The sequence below is a fragment of the Carcharhinus amblyrhynchos genome, chromosome 7 (genome assembly GCF_965287045.1).
Source record: "Carcharhinus amblyrhynchos chromosome 7, sCarAmb.v2.hapA, whole genome shotgun sequence".
Lineage (NCBI taxonomy): Eukaryota > Metazoa > Chordata > Chondrichthyes > Carcharhiniformes > Carcharhinidae > Carcharhinus > Carcharhinus amblyrhynchos.
The window spans coordinates 126,051,135-126,078,127 of NC_137330.1; the positions used below are offsets into that span (position 1 = coordinate 126,051,135).

Here is a 26,993-nt window from a genome sequence, read left to right on the forward strand (position 1 = left end):
AAGCCTATGCCAATCACATTGTCCAATCTAGACAAACCGCCTATATCCTTCTGTTCATTCTCCATCAGTTCATGTGTCTGTCCAGTTAAATCTTAAATGTAATTAACATATCTGCCTCAACCACCTTGTGTGGCAGTGCATTCCAGGCCACCAACACCCTCTGTGTAAAAAACTTCTATCAGGTCGTCCCTTAGCCTTTGTCTTTTCAGGGAGAACAATCCCAGTTTATTCAATTTCTCCTCATAGCTAATACTCTCCATACCAGGCAACATCCTGATAAACCTTTTCCGTACTCTTTTTAAAACCTCCATGCCCTGGTAGTGTGATGAGTAGAATTGGACACAGTATCTTAAAAGTGACCGAACCAACGTTTTATACATTTGCAACATAATTTTCCAACTTTTATGCCTAGTGCCCTCTCCGATGAAGGCAAGCATGCCATATGCTTTCTTCACCACCTTTTCCGCCTGTGCCGCCATTTTTAAGGACCTGTGAACCTGCACGCCCAGATCTGTCTGTGTGTCTGATGGTTTTGCCATTTGTTTTATTTTATAGCTCCCACCTGAATTGGATCAACCAAAATGCATCATCTCCCATTTGTCTGAAATAAATTCTATTTTTCCAGCCAATCAATATCTTTCTGACAATTTCTGATTCTCTAACAATCTTGTTCACAATCCGCAACTCCACCAATTTTAGTATTACCTGCATACTTGCTAATCGAACCAGCTATGTTTATTTCTAAGTCATTTACATATACTATAAACAGCAGAGGTCCTAGCACTGATCCCTGCAGAACACCACGAGTAAGAAGTCTCACAACACCAGGTTAAAGTACAACAGATTTATTTGGTAGCAAACGCCACTATCTTTCAGAGCGCTGCTCCTTCGTCAGGTAACTGGGAGATCTGATGAAGGAGCAGCACTTCGAAAGATAGTGGCATTTGCTGCAAAATAAACCTGTTGTTGTGACCTGGTGTTTCAACCTGGTGTTGTGAGACTTCTTACTGTGTTTACTCCAGTCCAATGCCAGCATCGCCACATCATGAACACCACTAGTTACAGACCTCCATTCAAAAAAACTCTTCCACAACTACTCTCTGTCTTCTATAACCACGTCAGTTCTGAATCCATCTAGCTAGTTCATCCCTGATCCTGTGTGATTTAATCTTTTGCAACAGTCTACCATGAAGGACCTTGTCAAATGCCTTACTAAAGTCCATGTAGACAACATCCACAGCGTTTCCATCATCAACCATTTTTGTCACCTCCTCAAAAAACTCAATTAAGTTACTGAGACATGACCTCCCACATACAAAACTATGCTGTCTGTCACAAACAAGACTATTCAGTTCCAAATGTATATAGATCCTATTCCTAAGAATTTTCTTGAACAATTTCCCTATCACTGACATCAAGCTCACTGGCCTACAATTACCCAGGTTATCCTTGCTACCCTTCTTAAATAACGGGGCAACATTGGCTATCCTCCAATCCTCTAGTACCTCACCAACGGTCAACCAAGAAACAAAGATTTCTGATAATTAAAATGGTCTGTTTTCCAACTATATATAAGAGATGTGCACCTAGCAAGCTTCATTTCATCTATGACCTTGAGGTCCGTGTTGCATTCTCCTACCCAAGGACCATGTGTGACTTCTCTTGGGTACCATGAGCAAACATTGCACCAAGGCAGGACAAGGGAAGCACGTTAAGTTGGAAAGGGCAGAGGTAGGGCGGAATTGTGGACTGAAGGCTGGACAGCACAGGCAGGCTCATGAGGTAACGGGGAAGTGCCTTAGTGGACAGGATCACTGTAAAAGACTATCACTGATGGTAACATTCATCCTTAATTTTTAGGATATCTGCATATCTTCTGTGAAAGAGAAAGATATTGAAGCAAAATTAAATCAAGTGATGCAAACCTGGACCAGTCAGACCTTGAGTTTCTCTGCATTTAAAAATCGAGGTGAACTATTGCTAAAAGGACTGGAAACGGCAGAAATTATAATGATGATGGAGGACAGTTTAATGATCCTAAGCTCTTTACTCAGTAACAGGTACAGGCAGCAATTTACAACACAAACATCAAGGTGGAATTTTATGAGAAAAATACTAAGCATCCAGCTAGCAAATCCGTTTTTGGGTGAGTTTTTACACCCATTCTTGTGCATACAGTGCATGAAAAAATGGGCTAGACCATTTCTAGCAACTGCAGGCAGTGGATGAGTCTTAATTCACCAGCCAGCAGCAGTGGGGTGTATAAATCTCTGTGACTGCACATACACGATTTGAACAGCAGAGGGAATTATTATGCATGTGTACACCCAGAGGTCTGCACATGAGCAATAGCCATGATGTGGATATGCCGGCATTGGACTGGGATAAACACAGTAAAAAGTCTGACAACACCAGGTTTAAGTCCAACCGATTTATTTGATAGTAAACTCAAAAGCTTTTGAGGTTTCCCTCTTCTTCAGGTGAAGCTTCCCTCTTCTTCCCCCTTCTTCACTTGGAGAAGAGGGAAACCTCGAAAGCTTTTGAGTTTACTATCAAATAAATCGGTTGGACTTAAACCTGGTGTTGTCAGGCTTTTTAATGAGCAATAGCAACAGCAGGGGCCTGAAAGAGGGATCTGCCAGGCCTCTGGTTCTACAGCCAGTTTAAACCCTCCCACCTTGAAATCATGGGGGCCTACAGTCAATCGCTAGCCCCTCACTGCCCAACAATATAGACCCTGTCATCCCCCTACCACCCAGACCAAGCTCTGGTCCTCCTCCTCTCACTGATTGGAACTGCACAGTGACAGCAGGCTGCCTTCCTCATCCCACCTATCGGAGCTGCAGTTTAGCAGTGCCCCCTCCCCCCACCCCACTGATCAGAGCTGCAAAACAGCAGCAGAACACCTCTCCCTTCCTTACTGGGCCTCCCTAATCTAGCCCCGCCCACTCAAGGCCCTGCACCCTTCAGGTCTCAACCCCATGCCCTCGGTTGGTCCCGACCCCATATCCCCCATTGACCAGCCTAGCAGTGTCTGGTGGGCAGTGCAAAGGTGCCAGGCTAGCACTGTCCAAGGGGTACTCCATCCTTGCCCTCGGCCTCCCTGGTGGGCTTCAATGGCTTCTGGCTCTACTGTCAAAGGCGACATGGCTGTCCCCCATTCATGGGGACCAGGTGTTTTCCTCACTGGAGAGAACCTCTCTCAGCGAGGCCATTAATTTTTTGAAATCCATTTTTATGGGACATGGGCATTGCTAGTTCAGCCAGCATTTATGATCCATCCAAAACTGCACTCCATTTCAGAGGGCATTTGACAGTCAACCATATTGCTGTGGCTCTGGATTCACATCTAAGCCAGACCAGATAAGGATGACAGATTTCCTTCCCAAAAGGGCATTAGTGAATGAGATGGGATTTTATGACTATTGACATTGGTTTCATGGTCATCACTTTAATTCCAGATATTTTTGTTGAATTCAAATTTCACCATCTGTCATGGCAGGATTCGAACCCAGGTCCTCAGTGCGTTACCCTAGGTATCTGGATTGCTAGTCCAGCGATAATATTATTATGTCACTGCCTCCCCCTAGGCAAATGAGCCCAGATGATTGAGCGTTGGGCTCGCTAAACAGATACATGGCTGGCATGATAGCACAGTGGCTATTACTACTGCCTCACAGCGCCAGGGTCCAGGGTTTGATTCCTGGCTTAGGTCACTGTCTGTGTGGAGTTTGCACGTTTTCTCCGTATCTGCGTGTGTTTTCTCCGGGTGCTCCGCTTTCCTCCAAAGATAAGGGGGTTAGGCAGATAAGGGACTAGCTAAGGCAAATGCATGGGGTTATGGGGATAGGCCTGGGCGGGATTGTGGTTGGTGCAGACTCGATGGGCCAAATGGCCTTCTTCTACACTATAGGGATTCTATGATTCTGTGCAAATGAACATTTTAAATAAATTTAAATACATCATTCAACCTCTCGTAGAAGTGGGTGAGAGGCTGACCTCTGTTTCCAGTAAGATTGCGAGAGGATTGAGCCTGATTTCTCAAATGGGCTGATTTCTAAAAGCCCAGTTCTCCCCATACATCGCTGGGTGGCCAGGCCTTGTTCTTCCCCTAGACATCACTGGGATGCCAAGTGCTGTTTTCCCCAAACCTCGCTAGACTAAAGTCCCCTTCACCCCCCCCCGATTATCTCCCGACTCCTAAACTCAATTCCTCAATTGATGAAGGCCAGTACACCATATGCCTTCTTAACCATATCCTTTATGTGCGAAGCCGATTTGAGAGTCCTATGAACTCGGACCCAAGATCCTTCTGATCTTCTACACTGCTAAGAGTCTTAGAACATAGAACATAGAACATAGAACATTACAGCGCAGAACAGGCCCTTCAGCCCACAATGTTGCGCCGACCAATTAAGAAAAAAGCAATGACCCTCTAACCTAAACCAATCCCTTTCCATCCATAAACCTATCCACGGACCTCTTAAACGCCCCCAAACTAGGCGCATCTACAACTGCAGCAGGCAGGGCATTCCATTCCCCCACCACCCTCTGGGTAAAGAACCTACCTCTGACATCCGTCCTATAACTACCACCCCTTAATTTAAAGCTATGTCCCCTCGTGCTAGCTTTCTCCATCCGAGGAAAAAGGCTATCACTGTCCACCCTATCTAAACCTCTAATCATCTTACATGTTTCAATAAGGTCTCCTCTTAGCCGCCTTCTTTCCAACGAAAACAACCCCAAATCCCTCAGTCTCTCCTCATAGGACCTTCCCTCCATACCAGGCAACATCCTGGTAAACCTCCTCTGCACCCTCTCCAATGCCTCGACATCCTTCCTATAATGTGGGGACCAGAACTGTACACAATACTCCAAGTATTGCCAGGAAATGGCAAATGGAATTTAATGTTGGCAAGTGTGAGGTGGTCCACTTTGGTAGGAAAAATGGTAGGAAGGACTATTACTTACGAGGCGAAAAACTGCAGCAGGCGACGGTGCAGAGGGACCTCGGGGTCCTTGTGCATGAGTCACAAAAACCCAGCTTGCAGGTGCAGCAGGTGGTCAGGAAGGCGAATGGGATGCTGGCCTTCATAGCGAGGGGGATTGAATATAAAAGTAGGGAGGTCTTGCTGCAGCTGTATAGGGCATTGGTGAGGCCGCAACTGGAGTACTGTGTGCATTTTTGGGCGCCGCACCTGCGCAAAGATATTTTGGCCTTGGAGGGAGTGCAGAGGAGGTTTACTAGGCTGATACCGGAGTTGAGGGGGTTGAGCTATGAGGAGAGGCTGAATAAACTGGGCTTGTACTCGTTAGAGTTTAGAAGAATGAGGGGAGATCTCATTGAGACGTATAAGATGATGAGTGGGATGGATAGGATAGAGGTGGAAAGACTCTTCCCGCTCAAAAAAGACAGTAGGACTAGGGGGCACAGCCTCAAGATAAAAGGGGGGCGGTTTAGAACGGAGTTGAGGAGGAACTTCTTCACTCAAAGGGTGGTGAATCTCTGGAATTCTCTGCCCGTTGAAGTGGTGGAGGCTGCCTCGCTAAATATTTTTAAGACGCGGGTTGATGGGTTTTTGATAGGAGAGGGGATTAAGGGTTATGGGGAGAGGGCGGGAAAGTGGAACTGAGCAGCGACAGATCAGCCATGATCTTATTGAATGGCGGGGCAGGCTCGAGGGGCTGGATGGCCTACTCCTGCTCCTATTTCTTATGTTCTTATGTTCTTAAGTGCGGCCGCACCAGCGTTTTGTACAGTTGCAACATGACATTGCGGCTCCTAAATTCAATCCCCCTACCAATAAACGCCAAGACACCGTATGCCTTCCTAACAACCTTATCTACTTGATTTCCAACTTTCAGGGATCTATGCACATATACACCTAGATCCCTCTGTTCGTCAACACTATTCAGAGTCCTACTGTTAGCCCTATACTCTACACATCTGTTATTCCTGCCAAAGTGAATTACCTGACACTTTTCCGCATTAAACTCCATCTGCCACCTCTCGGCCCAGCTCTGCAACTTGTCCAAGTCTCTCTGTAAAGTATGATACCCCTCTTCATCATCTACCACTCCTCCGACTATGGTGTCATCAGCAAATTTACTAATCCATCCTTCTATACCCTCATCCAGATCATTTATAAAAATTACAAACAGCAGTGGCCCCAAAACAGATCCCTGAGGCACACCACTTGTAACCGAACTCCATGACAAATACTTTCCATCAACCACCACCCTCTGTCTTCTATCAGCTAGCCAATTCCTGATCCAAATTCCTTATCCTTAATATTACAGTCCTTCATCCAATTGAACCTGCCAAGATGTACCACTACACATTTATTCGGGTTGAAGTCCATCTGCCACTTTTCCACCCAGTCTCGCATCCTATCTATGTCACGCTGCAACTTCTGACATCTCTCCAAAGTATCCATAACATCTCCGACCTTGTGTCATTGGAAAACACATCCCTCCACTTCCTCATCCAGGTCATTTATAAAAATCACAAAGAATAAGGGTCCTAGAACAGATCCATGGGGCACGCCACTGTTGACCGACCTCCATGCAGAATATAACCCATCTATAACCACACTTTGCCTTCTGCGGGCAAGCCAGTTCTAGATCCACAAAGCAATGTCCCCTTGGATCCCATGCTCCTTCACTTTCTCAATAAGCCTTGGATGGGGCACCTTATCAAATGCTGTGCTGAAGTATATATGTACTACATCTACTGCTCTTCCTTCATCAATGTGTTTAGTCACATCCTCACAAAATTCAATCAGGCTCATAAGGCATGATCTGACTTTGACAAAGCCATGCTGATTATTCTTAATCATATTATACCTCTCCAAATGTTCATATATCCTGCCTCTCAGGATTTTCTCCATCAACCACCAACCACTGAGGTTGGATTCACTGGTCTATAATTCCCAGGGCTATCTCTACTCCCTTTCTTGAAGGAACAACATTGGCAATCCTCCAATCCTCCAGAACCTTTCCCGTCTCATTGATGATGCAAAGATCATCGCCAGGGGCTCAGCAATCTCTTCCCTCACCTCCCACAGTAGCCTGGGGTACATTCCATCCAGTCCCAGTGACGTATCTAACTTGATGCTTTTCAAAAGCTCCAACGCATCCTCTTTCTTAATATCTACGTGCTCAAGCTTTTCAGTCCACTGCAAGTCTGCACTACAACCACCAAGATCCTTTTCCATCGTGAATACTGAAGTAAAGTATTCATTAAATACCTCTGCTATTTCTTCCAGTTCCAGACAAACTTTCCCACCGTCACACTTGACAGATCCTATTCTTTCACGTCTTATCCTCTTGCTCTTCACATACTTGTAGAATACCTTGGGGTTTTCCTTAATCCTGCCAGCCAAGGCCTTCTCATGACCCCTTTTGGCTCCCCTAATTTCCTTCTCAAGATCCTTCCTATTAGCTGTATACTGTTCTAGATTTCTAACATTACCTAGCTCTCTGAACCTTTTGTTAGCTTTTCTTTTCTTCTTGACTAGATTTATTACAACCTTTGTACACCACGGTTCCTGTAACCTACCATAACTTCCCTGTCTCATTGGAACATTGCTATGCAGAACTCCAGACAAATATTCCCTGAAAATTTGCCACATTTCTTCCATACATTTCCCTGAGAAAACCTCTTTCCAATTTAAGTCTCCAATTTCCTGCCTGATAGGTAAGTTTGCTGATGACACAAAGGTTGGAGGTGTTGTGGACAGTGTGGAGGGATATCAGAAGTCGCAGCGAAAAATTGATAGGCTGCAAGACTGGGCAGAGAAGTGGAAGATGGAGTTCAACCCAGATAAGTGTGAAGTGGTTCATTTTGGCAGGTCAAATAGGATGGCAGAATAATGGTTGGATCTTGGCAGTGTGGAAGATCAGAAGGATCTTGGGGTCCGAGTTCATAGGACGCTCAAAGCAGCTGCGCAGGCTGAAGCTGTGGTTAAGAAGGTGTATGGTGAACTGGCCTTCATCAATTGAGGAATTGAGTTTAGGAGTCGAGAGATAATGTTGCAGCTATATTGGACCCTGGTAGGACTCCTCTTGGAGCACTGTGCTCATTTCTGGTCACCTCATAACAGGAAGGATGTGGAAGCCATAGAAAGCATGCAGAGGAGATGTACAAGGATGTTGCCTGGATTGGGGAGCATGCCTTATGAGGATAGGTTGAGGGAGCTCAGCCTTTTTTCCTTGGAGAGACGAAGGATGACAGGTGACCTGATAGAGGTGTATAAAATTTGAGAGGTACTGATCGAGTGGATAGTCAGAGGCTTTTTCCCAGGGCTGAAATGATTGCCACAAGAGGACACAGGTTTAAGGTGCTGGGGAGTAGGTACAGAGGAGCTGTCAGGGGTAAGTTTTTCACTCAGAGAGTGGTGGGTGCGTGGAATGGGCTGCCAGCAACGGTGGTGGAGGCAGATTTGATAGGGTCTTTTAAGAGACTTTTTGATAAGTAATGGAACTTAGTAAGATAGAGGGTTAGAAGTAAGCCTAGTAATCTCTAATATAGGGACATGTTTGGCACAACTTTATGGGCCGAGGGGCCTGTATTATGCTGTAGTCTTTCTATGTTTCTATGAGTCTTTACAGGTAATCAAGTCTTAAAGATACAGACAATATGAGTGGAGAGAGTGTTAAGCACAGATTAAAGAGATATGTATTGTCTCCAGACAGGACAGTTAGTGAGATTTTGCAAATTCAGGCAAGTCATGGGGGTTACAGATAGTGTGACGTGAACCCAGATCTCGGTTGAAACCGTTCTCATGTATGCAGAACTTGGCTATCAGTCTCTGCTCAGCGACTCTGCACTGTCATCTGTCGTGAAGGCCGCCTTGGAGAATGCTTACCCAAAGAAAAACCACACCGACCTCTTCAGAAGGCAAACACGGCACAAGGTGGACAGAGTACCCCTCTTCGTCCAGTACTTCCCCAGAGCAGAGAAGCTACGACACCTTCTCCAGAGCCTTCAACATGTCATTGATGAAGACATCTTTTTATTCTGCAGGTTGGTAACAGCGCGGATCCAGAACGGATCCGAAGACGGTAAAGTGAGGTTTGGCGGTGGAGTTGGGCGTGTGGTTCATTAAGTCGATTTAAATGCATGCTCATGCATTTAAATCGTCGGGCCGCCTGATTGGGGCGCAGACCAGATCTGCACCCAAATCGGGTGTCGGTAAAGGTGCGGTCTGTCCAGTTTTGGGTGCAGATCGCATTGCAGGCCTGACGCCCAAATTTACTGCAATTCAGGTCCCATCTTGCATTTAGATGCTAGTTAGACCTTAGTTGGCATATTAGTTATACAATAATTCGTTGTAATAATTATAACATACAGTTCTGAGCATCATATTTTAGGAAGGATATAAAGGCAGAATGGGCTTATAAGAATAATTCCAGGAATGAAAGACTTCATTTATGAAGACAGATCAGAAAAGTTGGATCCTTTCCTTACAGACAAGAAGGCTAAGAAGATATTTGAAAGAGATATTCAAAATCATTAAGGGCCTGACAGAAGAAGCAGGGGAAACCAGTCCCCATTGTGAAAAAAATTGAGAACAAGAGGGAACAGACTTAAAGACATTGGCAAAAGCGATATGAGGAATACAATTTTCGCAAAGCAAGTGTTTAGAGTCTGGAATACACTGTCTGAGAATGTGGTGGAGCCAAGTTCAATAGAGGTATTTAAGAGAGATTGAGTTGATTATTTTAAAGGAAGCAATCTGCAGGATTATGGGAAGAATAACACTAGGTGAGTTGCTAATTTGGGGAAGCAGTTCAGACATGATGAGTCAAACTTCTACACTGTAACAGTTCTGTGCTTCTGTCATAAGAACATAAGAAATAGAAGCAGGAGTAGGCCATCTAGCCCTTCGAGCCTGCCCCGCCATTCAACAAGATCATGGCTGATCTGAAGTGGCTCAGTTCCACTTTCCCGCTTTCTCCTCATAACCCTTAATCCCCTTGCCTATCAAAAACCTATCGACCCGCGTCTTAAATATATTTAGCGAGGTAGCCTCCACCACTTCAATGGGCAGAGAATTCCAGAGATTCACCACCCTTTGACTGAAGAAGTTCCTCCTCAACTCTGTTCTAAACTGCACCCCCCTTATCTTGAGGCTGTGCCCTCTAGTCCTGCTGTCCTTTCTGAACGGGAAGAACCTCTCCACCTCTACCTTATCCATCCCTTTCATCATCTTATACGTCTCAATGAGATCTCCCCTCATCCTTCTAAACTCTAACGAGTACAAGCCCAGTCTGTTCAGCCTCTCCACATAGCTCAACCCCCTCAACTCCGGTATCAGCCTAGTAAACCTCCTCTGCACTCCCTCTAAGGCCAAAATATCCTTGCGCAAGTGCGGCGACCAAAACTGCACACAGTACTCCAGCTGCGGCCTCACCAGTGCCCTGTACAGTTGCAGCAAGACCTCCCTACTTTTATATTCAATCCCCCTCGCTATGAAGGCCAGCATCCCATTTGCCTTCCTGATCACCTGCTGCACCTGTAGGCTGGGTTTTTGCAACTCATACACAAGGACCCCCAGGTCCCTCTGCACCGTAACATGCTGCAGCTTTTCGCCCTGTAAGTAGTAGCCCTTCCTATCATTATTCCTACCAAAGTGGATAACCTCACCCTTGCCAACATTGTATTCCATCTGCCAGGTCCTCACCCACTCACTCAGCCTATCTAGATCCCTCTGAAGACTTTCCACACCCTCCGCACAATTTGCTGTTCCACTTATCTTTGTGTCATCAGCAAATTTCGACACCTTACACTCGGCTCCCTCCTCCAGATCATCTATATAAATGGTAAATAGCTGGGGCCCCAGCACCGATCGCTGGGGCACTCCACTAGTCACCAACCGCCAATCCGAATAGCACCCATTGACACCCACTCTCTGCCTCCTATTTGACAGCCAATCCCCTATCCACGCTAACACCCTACCCCCAACTCCATGCCCCCTAACCTTCTGTAACAACCTTTTGTGTGGCACCTTATCAAACGCCTTCTGAAAATCGAGAAACACCACATCCACCGGTTCTCCTCTATCCACTGCACTAGACACATCCTCATAGAATTCCAATAAATTCGTCAGACATGACTTCCCCTTAACGAAACCGTGCTGCGTCTGCTCTATCAAACAATTCTTCTCAAGATTCCTCGCTATTTTCTCCTTGACTACGGATTCAAGCATTCATGTGAGCTTCCATGTGAACTTCCTACTGGAGTTATCCACTTAATAGAATTTATGGTTCTAAAGGAAGAAATATATTTTTCAAATGAATCCTGTAATTCACCATAACTCATTTGATTTCTGAAATTGTTTATCACTTGTAGATATAATACTTACTATAAAAAGGATATTCAGCTCTGGATGCACAATTTGACAACATGCACAACAATAATAGAACAGTGGTTATTAGTACAAAACCTGTGGATTTATCTGGAGGCTGTCTTTGTTGGAGGAGATATTGCCAAACAACTACCACAGGTAATTTAAACTTTAACTAAACAATCTGAAAATGAACTAGTTTTGCATTTCTTGGTTGTTGATTTAATTCTCACAAAGATCAACTAGAAAAGAACATGTCACTGGGTTTTGTTGTTTGAAATGGTATTTCTGGGACTCATCCATAAGGTTAGGATCATAGGAAATAGGAGACAGAGTCAGCCATTTGGTCCCTCCTGCCTGTTCCACCATTCAACTAGATCATGACTGTATCTTCTACCTCATTGTTATTTGCCCGTACTATCCCCATATCCTTTGATATCTTTGACATCTCAAAATTTATTGACCTCTATCTTGGATATCCTCAATGGCTGAGCCTTCACAGCCCTCTGGGGTAGAGAATTCCAAAGAATCACTATCTTCTGAGTAAAGAATTTCCTTCTTATCTCAGTCCTAAATGGTGTTATTCTTGGACTGTGTACTTGGCTCCAGAGCCCCAAACTAAGGTAAACATTCTTTTTGCATTCACCTTGTTGAGCCCTGTGAGAATTATGTGCGCTTCAATAAGATAATTGAGAACTTAATGGAGAGCATTAAGTCACGCTGCAACTTAAGGTATGGAACAATAAAGGGAATGAGTGACTACCAGGCATTCACAAGAAACAGACAGGTTGTACACTTCATCTCACTCTCCAACCAGTGTTGAGTTCTGAAGAGTGATAGTTAATCTGGGGAATGCAGCCAGAGCACATGATACTACAAGGGGACACAAAGAAAACAGGAAGAGCAATATTGACGGGAGATTTGCCAGTGGAACGGGCAGGTGCTTCTAGAGCTGCAGTCCTGAATCAAGGATGTTGTTTTGGCTCTTTTGTTCCAAGATCATGGATATCATTTAACAGAATGCCTGAGGGGTTGTTAAATAACCAACTATCTTTCACATTAGTGCCATCAACATAGGTAGAAAGAATGAAGTTCCACAGTCTGAATTAAGTGATGTAGGTCGTGAAGTAGCAAGTAAGACCTCAAAACTAGTCATTTTTGTGCCACCACATGAGTGAGTGTAAGAAGATAAAGTAACGAAAGCATGAATAGAAAAATGATGAAGGAGGAAGGACTTTAGAATCCAGGACATTGGAACCATCCACGAGGTGGGTTTTGATCAGGGTGAACACAGCCATGTGCTGGAACCTTCTATTAGGTTTGTGTCTTGTAGATAGTGGACATTGGTGGGAAGACAGGAGGTGAGTTAGTTGTCAAAGAGTTCTGGGGCTCTGACCTTCTCTTGTAACCATACTATTCACATGGCTGGTTCATTTCAATTTTTGGTTAATGTTAATCCCAGAATGTTGATCATAGATTATACAACGAAGGTAATGGCAGTGAATGGCAAAAGATGGTGATTAGATTGTCTCTTATTAAAGATATGGGCCACGCCAATCAATGGATGTGACAAGCTGGGAAGATTGCATGGGATGCTAAAAATCAAATTTGCGTCTGACGCCAACCTCCTGGCCCTATTTTGTCAGCGAGAACGGTGTCACGCCTTTTTTTGGGAATGAAGCCGAGTAACATAAGTTTAAACGGACGTACCTGATCCCGCACAGCTGCTTCCCCCCTTGTCGTGTGATGTCATGTTGGCAAGAATCACAATTGCTTTGCAATAGCAGGGACCAGGCATCTGTGATGTAACCGGGGAGATCAGGATCTGTCAATTGGTAGCTCACCAGCTATTGAGCTGACTGGTGAGTAAAGAAATCCAGGGCCCAGTAGAATAGTGGCAGCGTTTTCAGAGTACAGAATATGTCAGGCCTCTACCCTTTTCCCTTAGAGTGCTAATGTGAAGTGATGACACACTGCCTTGGAATAAACTCCAGAAATGCAGCCACCCAAGGGATGTTCAACATTTGATAAAGTGATGCATAACTGACTTGTGAGCAAAGTTAGAGCACATGGAATAAAAGTTATAATGGCAACATGGAAACAGAATTGGCTGAGTGATAAGAAACAGAGTAGAGGTTAATGGATATTTATCAGAAGGAAGGAGTGCCCCATGGATTGGTGGTAGGACATGCTATTCCTGATATATGTTAATGACCTGGACCTTGATGTACAGGGCAAAATATCTCATGCACTTTGACTCAAGCAAGCCTTTAATAGTCACTTATGAGCTTTGCCACATGGAATTGGAGTAATTGCATTCCATAGAATGGTAGATGGTATGGAGAGGCCAATTGCATTTGCTTCAAAAACTTTATCAGATGCTGAGGAGAAAGTACTCATAAATTGATTAAAAAAGCCTAACAGTCATCTCTGTTATGAAGAAATGTCATAAGAACGCCACTAGTGAGTGGGGAGTTCTCCACTTTGGTGGCATTTGCTACCAAATAAACCTGTTGGACTTTAACCTGGTGTTGTGAGACTTCTTACTGCGTTTATCCCAGTCCAACGCTGGCATCTCCACATCGTGAAGAAATGTCATTGGTACATCTACGGATGGCACTTCACCATTGTGTCAGACCATAAGCCATTGTTGGGACTTTTCCAGGAGGATAAGTCAGTGCCATCTATTGTCTTAGCCAACATGCTGAGATTGGACTTGCTGCTCGTAGCATACATCTGGCATAAGTCGGGAACACGGATATCAAATGCAGATGCACTTAACCAAATCTCACTGCCAGAGACCTTATTTTCACTGCCTTTTCCACTGGAAACCCTGTTCATCTGGCCAGGCCAGTACATCAATATTAATGTGGGCCAGGCCCAGCAGAATACCTGGGCTACAGGCTTTGCCACCATTATCAGCTTGCATGGGCTATCAATTCCACAAATGCCGCCTTGCAGTCCCCAAAACATCAGACACCGTGATTCATGAACAGAAAAGAGTTCCACTCCCTGAATGTTCAGCTGGGTTGTGAGCACAGAATGAACATCATGCACATGTGTGAATGCCACCCAGGTAGCATGAATGATATCTTCATTTGCGGAACTCTGACATCCCCAAGATCTTTGAGCACCAGCCCAGGTTGCTAGGATGGCTTGTAGGGTCAAGGGCTACCCGCCAGATGTTGGGCTGATGATGCCTGTACAGAGGTCAGAGCCTAATATGGAGGGCCATTACAATGAGGCCCACGTTGCCAGTTGGTTTATTGTTGAGCAGTGCATCATGTTCCTGAAGATGCGTTTCATTGCCTGGACTGGAGTTGAGGGGGTTGAGCTATGAGGAGAGGCTGAATAAACTGGGCTTGTACTCGTTAGAGTTTAGAAGAATGAGGGGAGATCTCATTGAGACATATAAGATGATGAATGGGATGGATAGGATAGAGGTGGAGAGACTCTTCCCACTCAGAAAGGACAGTAGGACTAGGGGGCACAGCCTCAAGATAAAGGGGGGGTGGTTTAGAACGGAGTTGAGGAAGAACTTCTTCACTCAAAGGGTGGTGAATCTCTGGAACTCTCTGCCCGTTGAAGTGGTGGAGGCTACCTCGCTAAATATTTTTAAGACGCGGGTTGATGGGTTTTTGATAAGAGAGGGGATTAAGGGTTATGGGGAGAGGGCGGGAATGTGGAACTGAACCACGACAGATCAGCCATGATCTTATTGAATGGCGGGGCAGGCTCGAAGGGCCAGATGGCCTACTCCTGCTCCTATTTCTTATGTTCTTATGTTCTTATAACAGCCCTTTGGGAGTATCCGGCATTGTGCTGTATGATCCACAGTCTGACATAGTGGCAGGTAGACTTCCTGGAGAATGAGGAGGAGGGTAGGCAGGCGAACACTCTGAAGTAGGAGGGGGGCCTATGAGGATGTGAGGAAGAGGAGGCTGAGGAGGAACTGTGGGATAGAGGACAGGGGTACAAAGTGTCAGGCAGGACAGGGTCACGAGAGAGACCCCCATCGACACAAGGGTCTCTGACTTAGGAGCATCCACTACCTTCAGCCTCCACCCCCTCCCCTCAGAGCCTGCAAACACGCCCCCCTCCATCCCCCCAACTCTTGTCCACACCACCCGCCATGGGTCCCATTGACATCACATCATGGTGATGGGCTTAGGTTGGCCGTGTTAGCGAGTGACTGGTCCAGGCAGGAGGACAATGATGACTTCTTTACCCAGAGGGTGGTGAGGGATTGGAATGCCCTGCCTGCTGCAGTTGTAAATGCGCCTAGTTTGGGGGCGTTTAAGAGATCCGTGGATAGGTTTATGGATGGTAAGGGTTTGGTTTAGGTTAGAGGGTCATTGTTTTTTAACTGGTCGGCGCAACATCGTGGGCCGAAGGGCCTGTTCTGCACTGTAGTGTTCTATGTTCTATGTTCAATATGTGGCATGCTGTGATGCTGCTCTGGTACCACACAAGGTTGACTGCTACCTGTTCTCCGACCACACATTGGCATCTGGGACCATGTTAGAATGAGAGCTGGGGGCACCACTGTCGGTGCAATGTCCTGGAGGGTGGGGTGGGAGAGTTTTGCGGGGGGGGGGGGGTGTGGTGCAGTCCCAGGATCCTGTGGGTGCTGGGGATGCCAGGTTGTGTCACAGTGGGCCTACAGGGCATCGCCTTTTGGGACAGCTTGAGATGAGCATTTGATGTCCCATGCCGGTCAGGAGTCTGGCACAGTGGCTGGAAAAGGGGATTGTATACTCAGTGGGCCAGAGGGCCTCTCCCGCACAGAATGATGCTCTGAGCCACTGTAGGTATGGTCAGTTACAGACATCCCTCGAGAGACAAATACACATACAATAGCACAAGCCCCTTCCCAGGATGCACATCAAACGTGGATACAAGCATTCCATGCCCCATGGCCTATGATGTCATCGAACATAGAACATAGAAAACTGCAGCACAAACGAGCCTTTCGGCCCACAAGTTGCGCTGATTGTATCTCTACCTACTAATCCTACCTATAACCCTCAATTCCATTAAATCCCATGTATCATCGAGAAGTCTCTTAAAAGACCCCAACGAGTTCACCTCCACCACCACCGACAGTAGCCGATTCCATTCACCCACCACCCTGACATCTCCTCTGTACCTGCTCCCCAGCACCTTAAACCTGTGTCCTCTCGTAGCGACCATTTTAGCCCTGGGAAATGGCCTCTGAGGATCCACCCTATCTATACCTCTCAACATCTTATAAACCTCTATCAGGTCGCCTCTCATCCTTTGTCTCTCCAGGGAGAAAAGACCGAGCTCTCTCAACCTATCCTCATAAGGCATGCCACCCAATCCAGGCAACATCCTTGTAAATCTCCTCTGCACCCTCTCAATAGCTTCGACATCTTTCTTGTAATGAGGCGACCAGAACTGCGCACAGTACTCCAAGTGGGGTCTGACTAGGGTCTTATAAAGCTGCAGCATTAATGCTATTTACCATTTATATAGATGATCTGGAGGAGGGAACCGAGTGCAGGGTGTCGAAATTTGCTGATGACACCAAGATTGGGGGAAAGGCAAATTGTGCGGAGGGTGTGGAGAGTCTGCAGAAGGATCTAGATAGGCTGGGCGAATGGGCCAGGAAATGGCAAATGGAATTTAATGTTGGCAAGTGTGAGGTGGTCCACTTTGGTAGGAAGAATGGTAGGAAAGACTATTACTTACGTGGCGAAAAACTGCAGCAGGCGACTGTGCAGAGGGACCTCGGGGTCCTTGTGCATGAGTCGCAAAAACCCAGCTTGCAGGTGCAGCAGGTGGTCAGGAAGGCGAATGGGATGCTGGCCTTCATAGCGAGGGGGATTGAATATAAAAGTAGGGAGGTCTTGCTGCAGCTGTATAGGGCATTGGTGAGGCCGCAGCTGGAGTACTGTGTGCAGTTTTGGGCGCCGCACCTGCGCAAGGATATTTTGGCCCTGGAGGGAGTGCAGAGGAGGTTTACTAGACTGATACCGGAGTTGAGGGGATTGAGCTATGAGGAGAGGCTGAATAAACTAGGCTTGTACTCGTTAGAGTTTAGAAGAATGAGGGAAGATCTCATTGAGACGTATAAGATGATGAATGGGATGGATAGGATAGAGGTGGAGAGACTCTTCCCGCTCAAAAAAGACAGTAGGACTAGGGGGCACAGCCTCAAGATAAAGGGGAGGCGGTTTAGAACGGAGTTGAGGAGGAACTTCTTCACTCAAAGGGTGGTGAATCTCTGGAATTCTCTGCCCGTTGAAGTGGTGGAGGCTGCCTCGCTAAATATTTTTAAGAAGCAGGTTGATGGGTTCTTGATAAGAGAGGGGATTAAGGGTTATGGGGAGAGGGCGGGAAAGTGGAACTGAGCCACAACAGATCAGCCATGATCTTATTGAATGGCGGGGCAGGCTCGAAGGGCTAGATGGCCTACTCCTGCTCCTATTTCTTATGTTCTTATGTTCTTAATGGGCATCCCCTGGAGAGTTGGGCCCTGGAGGGCTCTGTTCGAATTTCTGGTGTCACGAATGTGGCCAGAATGTAGTGACATCCTGGTCACTCCGCTGCCCATGAGATGCATTGGTGACAGGAGGAGGAGGAGGAGGAGGAGGTTTGGGGCGGGGGGGCTTCAAGAACAAAGAACAAAGAAAAGTACAGCACAGGAACAGGCCCTTCGGCCCTCCAGGCACGTGCTGATCATGATGCCTGAACTAAACTAAAAAAAACCTTCTGCCCTTACTGAGACTCTCCCTGTGCATGGTGGCACAGTGGTTAGCACTGCTGCCTCAAAGGGCCAGAGTCCTAGGTTTGATTCCCAGCTTGGGTCATTCACTGTGCAGAGTCGGCACATTCTCCCAGTGTTTGCATGGGTTTCCTCCAGGTGCTCTGATTTCCTCCCACAATCCAAAAGCCATGCTGGTGAAGTGCATTGGCCATGTTAAATTCTCACTCAGTGAACCCAACAGATGCCAATGTGGGATGACTAGGCAATTTTCACAGTAACTTCATTGCAGTGTTAATGTAAGCCTACTTATGGCACTAATAAATAAACTTTTAAAAAATCTTTGAACTTTATTCATGTACCCATTCAGATGCCTCTCAAATTTTGCAAATGTGCCTGTTTCCTCCACCTCCTCCAGGCACCACATTCCAGGCACCCACCATTCTCTGCATGAAAAACCTCCCCCGCTCATTTCCCTTAAATTCTCCCCCTCACCTTGAACCTGTGCCCCCTTGTAATTGGTACTTGGCATGACGCAATGCTGGCAATATCTCCTGCACTTGCAGTCTGTGAGACACCTTTAAACAGTCTTGCAGTTGCTGCAGTATTGCTAACAGCTCTTCATCCTCAGCTCTCCAGCAGCTTAGGGAGAACTGATCCCAGTGGCTTGGCACCTGTCTTGGGATCAGCTGATTCCCTGCCTCATGCAGACCTCCATGTGCCTGAGGCTTCAGAAGTGACCCAGAAACCTCATCAGCAACTTGTCTAACCATGGTGCTAGTATCTATGCTGGTGGATTGTATGGTAGAAGCCTGTGTTGATTGACTGGTGCTGTCCTTAGATGTTTCCTCAGGACCTTCCTCCAAGGTTTCCTCTGGACTACCGTGGGGCATCTCAGCAGGAGCAGCGGGGAGGTGGTGGTGGGGAGGAGAGGGGGGTGGTCTGGGTGGCAATGCCAGACAGTCCAGATGTGTCAGAGTTGTCTCCTGCTGCAAAGGATACAATGTTCAGTGCAAAGGAGCGACAAGGCTGCAGGGAAAAGCCGGGGAACTACATGTTGGTGAGCCTTACATCTGTATGAGGAAGTTGTTAGAAGGTGTCCTGACAGATAGGATCAACCGGCATTTAGAGAGGCAAGGGCTGACTAGGGACAGTCAGCATGGCTCTGTAAGTGGGAAATCGTGTTTCACAAATTTGTTGAGTTTTTTTAAGGGGTAACCAAGAAGGTAGATGAGGTCAGGGCTGTTGATGTTGTCTGCATGGACTTTAGCAAGGCCTTTGACAAGGTACCACATATTAGGTTGTTGAGAAGGTTAAATCTCACGAGGTCCAGGGTGACGTAGCCAATTGGATTTTTTTTCTGGGATATGGGCGTCATTGGCTGACCAGCATTTATTGCCCATCCCTAGTGTAACCCGAACCGTGTCAACTTGGGCAGTTCAGAGTCAACCACATTGCTATGGCTCTGAAGTCACATGTAGCGCAGACCATGTAAGAGTGGTAGATTTCCTTCCCTAAAGGACATTAGTGAACCAGATGGATTTTTCCAACAATCGGCAAGGGTTGTTTGGTCATCAATAGATTTTCAATTCCAGATATTAGTCTAACATGTGCGTAAGTCAAAGGGTATGGCATGGCTGTCGCTGGGCACATTTCCTTCTGCTGGTGGTATGCTGCGACTGGCTCTGGGTCAGCTGGGAAGGCCGGTGGGGAAGGTGGCTCGTCGCTCCAGCAGCGAGCGTTACAGCCCTCCAACAGGACCCTCCACCGTTTCAAATGAAGCAACTGTTGCCATGCTTTTTCCGTCCTTCCACAGGCAAGGATGGGCTCATTGTGCTCCCGGCATGTTAACTGGGGTGGACTGTCCTCAGTGCAGCCAACTGCATCTCACTGCTAAGTCAGACCGAGCCATGAGCCAGGTGCAAAGGGTCTGCGACCCATCCGAACCATCTTGAAACAAGGACTAAGAAGCCAATTGAATACATAAATTGGCTTGATGACAGAAGACAGAGTGCAGTTGTAGAGAGTTGTTTTTCAAACTGGAGGCCTTGTGACCAGTGGTGTGCCTCAGGGATTGATGCTGGGTCCACTGTTATTTGTCATTCATATTAATGTTTTGGGTGAGAATTTAGAAGGCGTGGTTAGTAAGTTTGCAGCTGACACCACGATTGGTGACATCATGGACAATGAAGGTTATCCAGGATTGCAATGGGATCCTGATCAGTTGGGCCAGTGGGCTGACGAATGGTAGATGGAGTTTAATTTAGATAAATGTGAGGTGATGCATTTCTTGTAAATCAAAATGGGAAAAGACTTATTCAGTTAATGGTAGGGTGTTGGGGAGAGTTAAAGAACAAAGAGATCTAGGGGGTACAGATTTATAGCTCATTGAAGGTGGAGCCGCAGGTGGACAGGGTAATGAAGGTGGCATTCTTTAAAGCTTACGTATTATTTATTAAGTCACTGCAATGAAATTACTGTGAGAATCCCTTAGTCACCACACATAGACGATCTGGAGGAGGGGGCTGAGTGTAGGGTAACAAAATTTGCCGATGACACAAAGATGAGTGGAAAAGCGAATTGTGTGGAAGGCGCAGAAAGTCTGTACAGAGATCAGGATAGGCTGAGTGAGTGGGCGAGGACCTGGCAGATGGAGCATAATGTGAGTAAATGTGAGGTTATCCACTTTGGTAGAAATAATAGTAGGAGGGATTATTATTTAAATGGTGAAAAGCTGCAGCATGCTACGGTGCAGAGGGACCTGGGGGTCCTTGTGCACAAATCCAAAAACCCAGTCTGCAGGTGCAGCAGGTGATCAAGAAGGCGAATGGAATGCTGGCCTTTATAGCGAGGGGGATAGAGTATAAAAGCAGGGAGGTCTTGCTGCAATTGTATAGGGCACTGGTGAGGCCGCAGCTGGAGTACTGTGTGCAGTTTTGGTCGCCGCACTTGCGAAAGGATATATTGGCCTTGGAGGGGGTACAGAGAAGGTTCACCAGGCTGATACCGGAGATGAGGGGGTTAGCTTATGAAAAGAGATTGAATAGACTGGGTCTGTGCTCGTTAGAGTTTAGAAGGCTGTGGGGGGATCTTATAGAGACTTACAAGATAATGAAGGGGCTAGATAGGTTAGAGGTAGAGAGATTCTTTCCGCTTAGAAAGGATAGCAGAACTAGAGGGCACAGCCTCAAAATAAGGGGAGGGGCAGTTTGGAACAGAGTTGAGGAGGAACTTCTTCACTCAAAGGGTGGTGAATCTCTGGAATTCTCTGCCCGTTGAAGTGGTGGAGGCTACCTCACTGAATATATTTAAGTCACGGGTAGATAGATTTCTGATAGACAAGGGAATAAAGGGTTATGGGGAGAAAGCGGGAAAGTGGAACTGAGCCACTTCAGATCAGCCATGATCTTATTGAATGGCGGGGCAGGCTCAAGGGGCTAGATGGCCTACTCCTGCTCCTATTTCTTATGTACTTATGTTCTTATGTTTATTCACTCCTATTTTCGTGCTAGTTTGGCACTTTTTTCATAAGATTGCACCCTTATAATTTTTTGGGAGTGAATTCTATCCACTGAGTCGGTTTGAAGCATGGTCATCCCTGTTCCTACGATATTTTTGAACCTTGGGTGCAGCCACAAAGGGATACTAGATGTGGTGGCCATGTTGTGTGGTCATGGATGCCTTTGAAGCCCCAGTATTTGGGCAGTGACCATCTGGTAATGCCAGCCTGCCAGTGCCAACTGCACTCTGGCAGTTGGACCCTGCCAGCAAAACAGTTCTGAAAGATCAGAGGAATCGAAAGATGGGACGCGAACCTTATTTTTTTGCCTCCTGCTCGATTTTAACAGGTCACCTCGCCAAATGTTGGATAGGACAAGGTGATAATATCATGCCCTAAGTGGCACAACAGCTTGAAAATGGGAGTCCTCTTCGCTGGTCTTTTGGACAAGCTCAGCACTGCAAGCTGCCGGCACTCTGTCAATTTCTTAAACAGCTAGGAGTTTTGGTGCCGGTACAGAGGGGCGAGGAGTGGGGGCATGGCCTAAGTATGCCAGTGAAATTGGCTGGCTTCAGTACTGTTGTGTGCCATTATTCAGGGCACCCCTTTATGCTCGGGACACCTCCTCCCAAACCTACCCTATGGACATCGAACCCCTCCACCTCCACCCCTATCATCAGCGACAACTCCTCATCTCACACCAGTACGGGTCATGGCACTGGGGCAACAGGACCCGCCCTGTATAAGTACCTTATTGGGTCTCCAGCATGCCCCCCTGTCATGACCCCCTCTGCGACACACCTCTGTACAGCTCCCCCCCATTGAATGTTCACCCCCAAGTATAGACCCCCTTGCACGATTAGCCCCTTGCAAAATCTCCCCTTGCCTGACCACCTCCTTCCAAAGCCCCTTCTTGCAAAGCAATTCCCTTTGCTTCGGCCCCCACTGAATAAACCGCTATTCATTGTGCATAGCCTTCCAATCATAGCCCTAACCCCATTTGGGCCCCACCCTACTTAGGAACCACCCCCTTGGTTTTGCCCTGGTACACTTCGAGTGCCCAACCAGCCACTGCCAGAGTGCCAGGTGGGCACTTCCAGGTGGCTGCTGTTTGATGGGCAATGCCCACCATGCCCCTGACCAACTGGGGAGTTTAAGGGCCTCCAGCCCCCTCCCCACTGCTGACATGGCCATGGCATCTGGTCCCCAATATAGCTGAAACAGCACGCTGGTGAGGTTGGAAGCATTTGGGAGGGCAGAATAAGCCATACCAAACTTGGTAAGTACTTTCAAATGTAGGCAATCTGATGCAAATAGGCTGCAATGCTGATAGCCATTCTTACTGGTAAAACAGGATCTGAAAGATAGCAAGCCAATTCACTCCGGGTGCAAATTCGATTTTTGACCTCTCATGCTATCTTCCCAGTTCAGCACACTGATTGACTGGTGTGGCAAATCAGTAAGATTATGCCCACAATGTTTTAATCAAGCTGAATTGACCTGAAGTTGTCCAGCGAATTACCTTGATATAAGTGCAATTCTTACTTTGCAAAACTTAATATTTTCTCTAGGAAGCAAAACGATTTCAAAATGTTGACAAATCATGGATAAAAATTATGCAACGAGCTCATGAAATTCCAACTGTTGTCCAGTGTTGTGTTGGAGATGACATTATGGGACAGCTTCTGCCTCACTTACAGGAACAATTGGAGGTTTGCCAAAAATCACTAACAGGGTAAGAAAACTAGATTGTAGAACGATAGGGCTCCCTTGGTCTATAATGGGCCCTACTCTTTTCCTGGTTATTCTCTTCTCATTGATATACTTCCAGAATATATTGGGATTTTTCTTACTTTTACCAGCCAGAGATTTCCCATATCCTCTCTTTGCATTCCTAACTGTTTTTTCAAGCTCCTCATTAATAGCTGTTCCCAGTCTACCTGAGCCAGATCCTGCTTTATTTTACTAAACTCTACTCCCCTCCAATTCAAACTTTTTTTTGCAACTTGTCCATTTTCTTCTCCAAAACATGCTTAGATAGTATCATGTTGTGACTGCTATCACTAAAATGCTCCCCACCACTACCTCAACCACCTGTTCAGCTTCATTCCCCAGAATTGGGTCCATCAGAACTCCTTCCCTTGTTGAACCCTCCACATATTGTTCTAAAATGTTCTCATGTAAAAATTTCAAGAAATCTACTCCATCCAAGCCCTTACATAGAACATAGAACATTACAGTGCAGAACAGGCCCTTCGGCCCATGATGTTGCGCCGACCAATTAAAAAAGCAATGACCCTCTAACCTAAACCAATCCCTTTCCATCCATAAACGTATCCACGGATCTCTTAAACGCCCCCAAACTAGGCGCATCTACAACTGCAGCAGGCAGGGCATTCCAATCCCTCACCACCCTCTGGGTAAAGAACCTACCTCTGACATCCGTCCTATATCTACCACCCCTTAATTTAAAGCTATGCCCCCTTGTGCTAGCTTTCTCCATCCGAGGAAAAAGGCTATCACTGTCCACCCTATCTAAACCTCTAATCATCTTATATGTTTCAATAAGGTCCCCTCTTAGCCGCCTTCTTTCTAGCGAAAACAACATCAAATCCCTCAGTCTCTCCTCATAGGACCTTCCCTCCATACCAGGCAACATCCTGGTAAACCTCCTCTGCACCCTCTCCAAAGCCTCCACATCCTTCCTATAATGTGGGGTCCAGAACTGTACACAATACTCCAAGTGCGGACGCACCAGAGTTTTGTACAGTTGCAACATGACGCTGCGGCTCCTAAATTCAATCCCCCTACCAATAAACGCCAAGACACTGTATGCCTTCCTAACTACCTTATCTACTTGATTCCCAACTTTCAGGGATCTATGTACACATACACCTAGATCCCTCTGTAATACAAAATATATCCCAGTTAATATTTGGAAAGTTGAAATTAGCTAAAATAACTACCCTATTGTTGTTGTTTTACATACCTCCACAAATTGAGCACATATTTGCTCCTCAATATTCTGTTGATTATCTGGGGGTCTATAATAATGTGCTGTCCCTTTTTTTTAATTCTTAAGCTCTACTCACAAAGCCTAATTCAATGTCCTCACCAAGACATCTATTCTTACTGCAGTAAGTAACTGTCACTAATAATGGAATGCCCCTTCCTCTTTTACCTCCTCCTCTGTCTCACCTAAAAATTCTATATCCTGGATTGTTGAGTTGCCAATGCTGTCCTTCCTTCAATCATGTCTCTGTGACGGCTATCAAATCACACTTCCACCATCAGCATTAACTCATCCATTTTACCTGTAATACTGCTGCCGTTAAAGCAAAGGCTATGCAGCCTGGCCTTACTCCCTTAAAAATTAATGCAGCTGCATTTCCTGACTTGATTGTTTTAGTGTATGATGCTGTGCCAATATGTGACACTTCCTGTTGCCAAATAGGTTTAAATTTCCAGCTCCTCTTGTTCTCTTTGTGAGCTCCCGCCTCGTCTCAAGGTCTTTTTGAACTCCTGGCTCCTTTCATGTTCCTTGTTACTCCCGGCTCCTCTTACACTCTTTGTAAACCTGTCTCCTCACACATGCTTTCTGAACTCTCACTTTGTGTGAGCCCCCAACTCCTCTCATACTTTCTGTGAACTCCTGACTGCACTCACTCTCTTTGTCAACTCTCACCTCCTCTTGTGCTGTTTATGACCTCCAGCCTCCTCCCACACACCTTTTAAACTCTTGCCTCCTCTTGCGCTCTCCGTGAACTCCCGCTACACTCACACTCTTTGTCAGCCCCTGCCTTCTTTTGCACCCTGTTTGAACTCCCAGCTCCTCTTGTGCTTTCTGCAAACTTTTGCCTCTTCCCACGCTCTTAACATAAGAACATAAGAAATAGGAACAGGAGTAGGCCATCTAGCCTTCGAGCCTGCCCCGCCATTCAATAAGACCATGGTTGATCTGAAGTGGATCAGTTCCACTTTCCCGCTTTCTCCCCATAACCCTTAATTCCCCTGTCTATCAGACACCTATCCACCCGTGACTTAAATATATTCAGCAAGGTAGCCGCTACCACTTCAATGGGCAGAGAATTCCAGAGAATTCCTTGTGTGCTATAACCTCCTCTCGCCTTCTTTTTAAACTCCCAACTCCTCTCGCACTCTCTGTGATTTCCCACCTCCACTCATGCTCTTGCTAAATACCTGCCTCCTTTCACACTCTTTGCAAGCTTCCATTTCCTGTTGTGCTCTCCTTGTGCATTCCTAACTCCTCTCATACTCTCTGTGAAGTCCTGCCTCCACTCACACTCAAGGAATGACAAAAGGTCATGAATGTAAACTAACCACCCAACCACTGACTCTGTCTACACTTCCCGCTGCCTTGGCGAAGCAGCCATCATAATTAAGGCCTCCACGCAACCTGGACATTCTCTCTTCCACCTTCTCCTGTTGAGAAAAAAAATTTTTTTAATTTCAAAAATATACTTTGTTCATAAAAATAGTCTCTCAAATAAGCTATTGCAAAATGACTGATCGAAAAATTACAAACAGTGCAAAAAAAACATTTCTCCAGTATGCTTATTTGCACAACCTTACATTCATTATATTTCATTGCTTATTACTATATACATGCCTCAGATTTTACTGTGTGCTGTTATTTTTCAGATTGGCGCACAGTTACGCAGGCCGAGGGTATTCTGCAGTTCCCGGGCCCTCAGCCTGCCTCCGTTGAAAGGCTTTACAGTGTGGCCTTTCCTCATTGTGCCTTTGTGGCGGCTGCCCCAAGCTTCAGCGCATCCCTCAGCATGTAGTCCTGGACCTTGGAATGTGCCAGTCTGCAACACTCGGCCGAGGAACTGGAAGATCAGCAAGTTTCAGGTGGACCAAAGTCCGTCCTTCACCAAGTTGATGACCCCCCAGCAGCAGTTGATGTTTGTCGTGGTGTGCGTCCCCGGAAACAGCCCTTAGAGCACAGAGCCCTGTGTCACTGAGTGTTCGGGATGACCCTCAACAAATACCATTTCAACTCACTCCAGACTTTCTTTGCAAAGGCACATTCCACAAGGAAGTGTGCGACCATCTCATCACCTTCGAGGGCAGCATGCGGTGATGTTGAGACCTCGAGCATGCATAAAGGATTTGACAGGGAATGTCCTTTTCACCACCAGCCAAGCCAGGTTTTGGTGCTTGTTTGTGAGTTCTGGTGATGAAGCATTCTGCCAGATGACACTGACAGTCTGCTCAGGGAACCATCTGACAGAATCAGCCATCTCCTTTTCTCTCAGGGCCTCGAGGACGTTATGCGCTGACCACTGCCTGATCGCCATGTAGTCAAAGGTGTATTTGCTGAAAAATTTCTCCACAAAATACAGGTGGTGCGGTATAGTCCAACTACTTGGAGCATTTGTGGCAGTGT

At 46.3% G+C, this 26,993-nt stretch overlaps 1 protein-coding gene across 1 annotated transcript in view; it reads left to right on the plus strand.

The window, feature by feature from the left end:
* LOC145345623 (dynein axonemal heavy chain 8-like) overlaps positions 1–26,993 on the plus strand; it is a 1,557,438-nt gene that overhangs the window by 764,580 nt on the left and 765,865 nt on the right. The window contains exons 38-40 of the mRNA XM_080193457.1: positions 1,861–2,060; positions 11,357–11,510; positions 23,152–23,315. Coding sequence (XP_080049583.1) covers positions 1,861–2,060; positions 11,357–11,510; positions 23,152–23,315 — 518 coding nt within the window. The remainder of the gene's footprint in view (positions 1–1,860; positions 2,061–11,356; positions 11,511–23,151; positions 23,316–26,993) is intronic.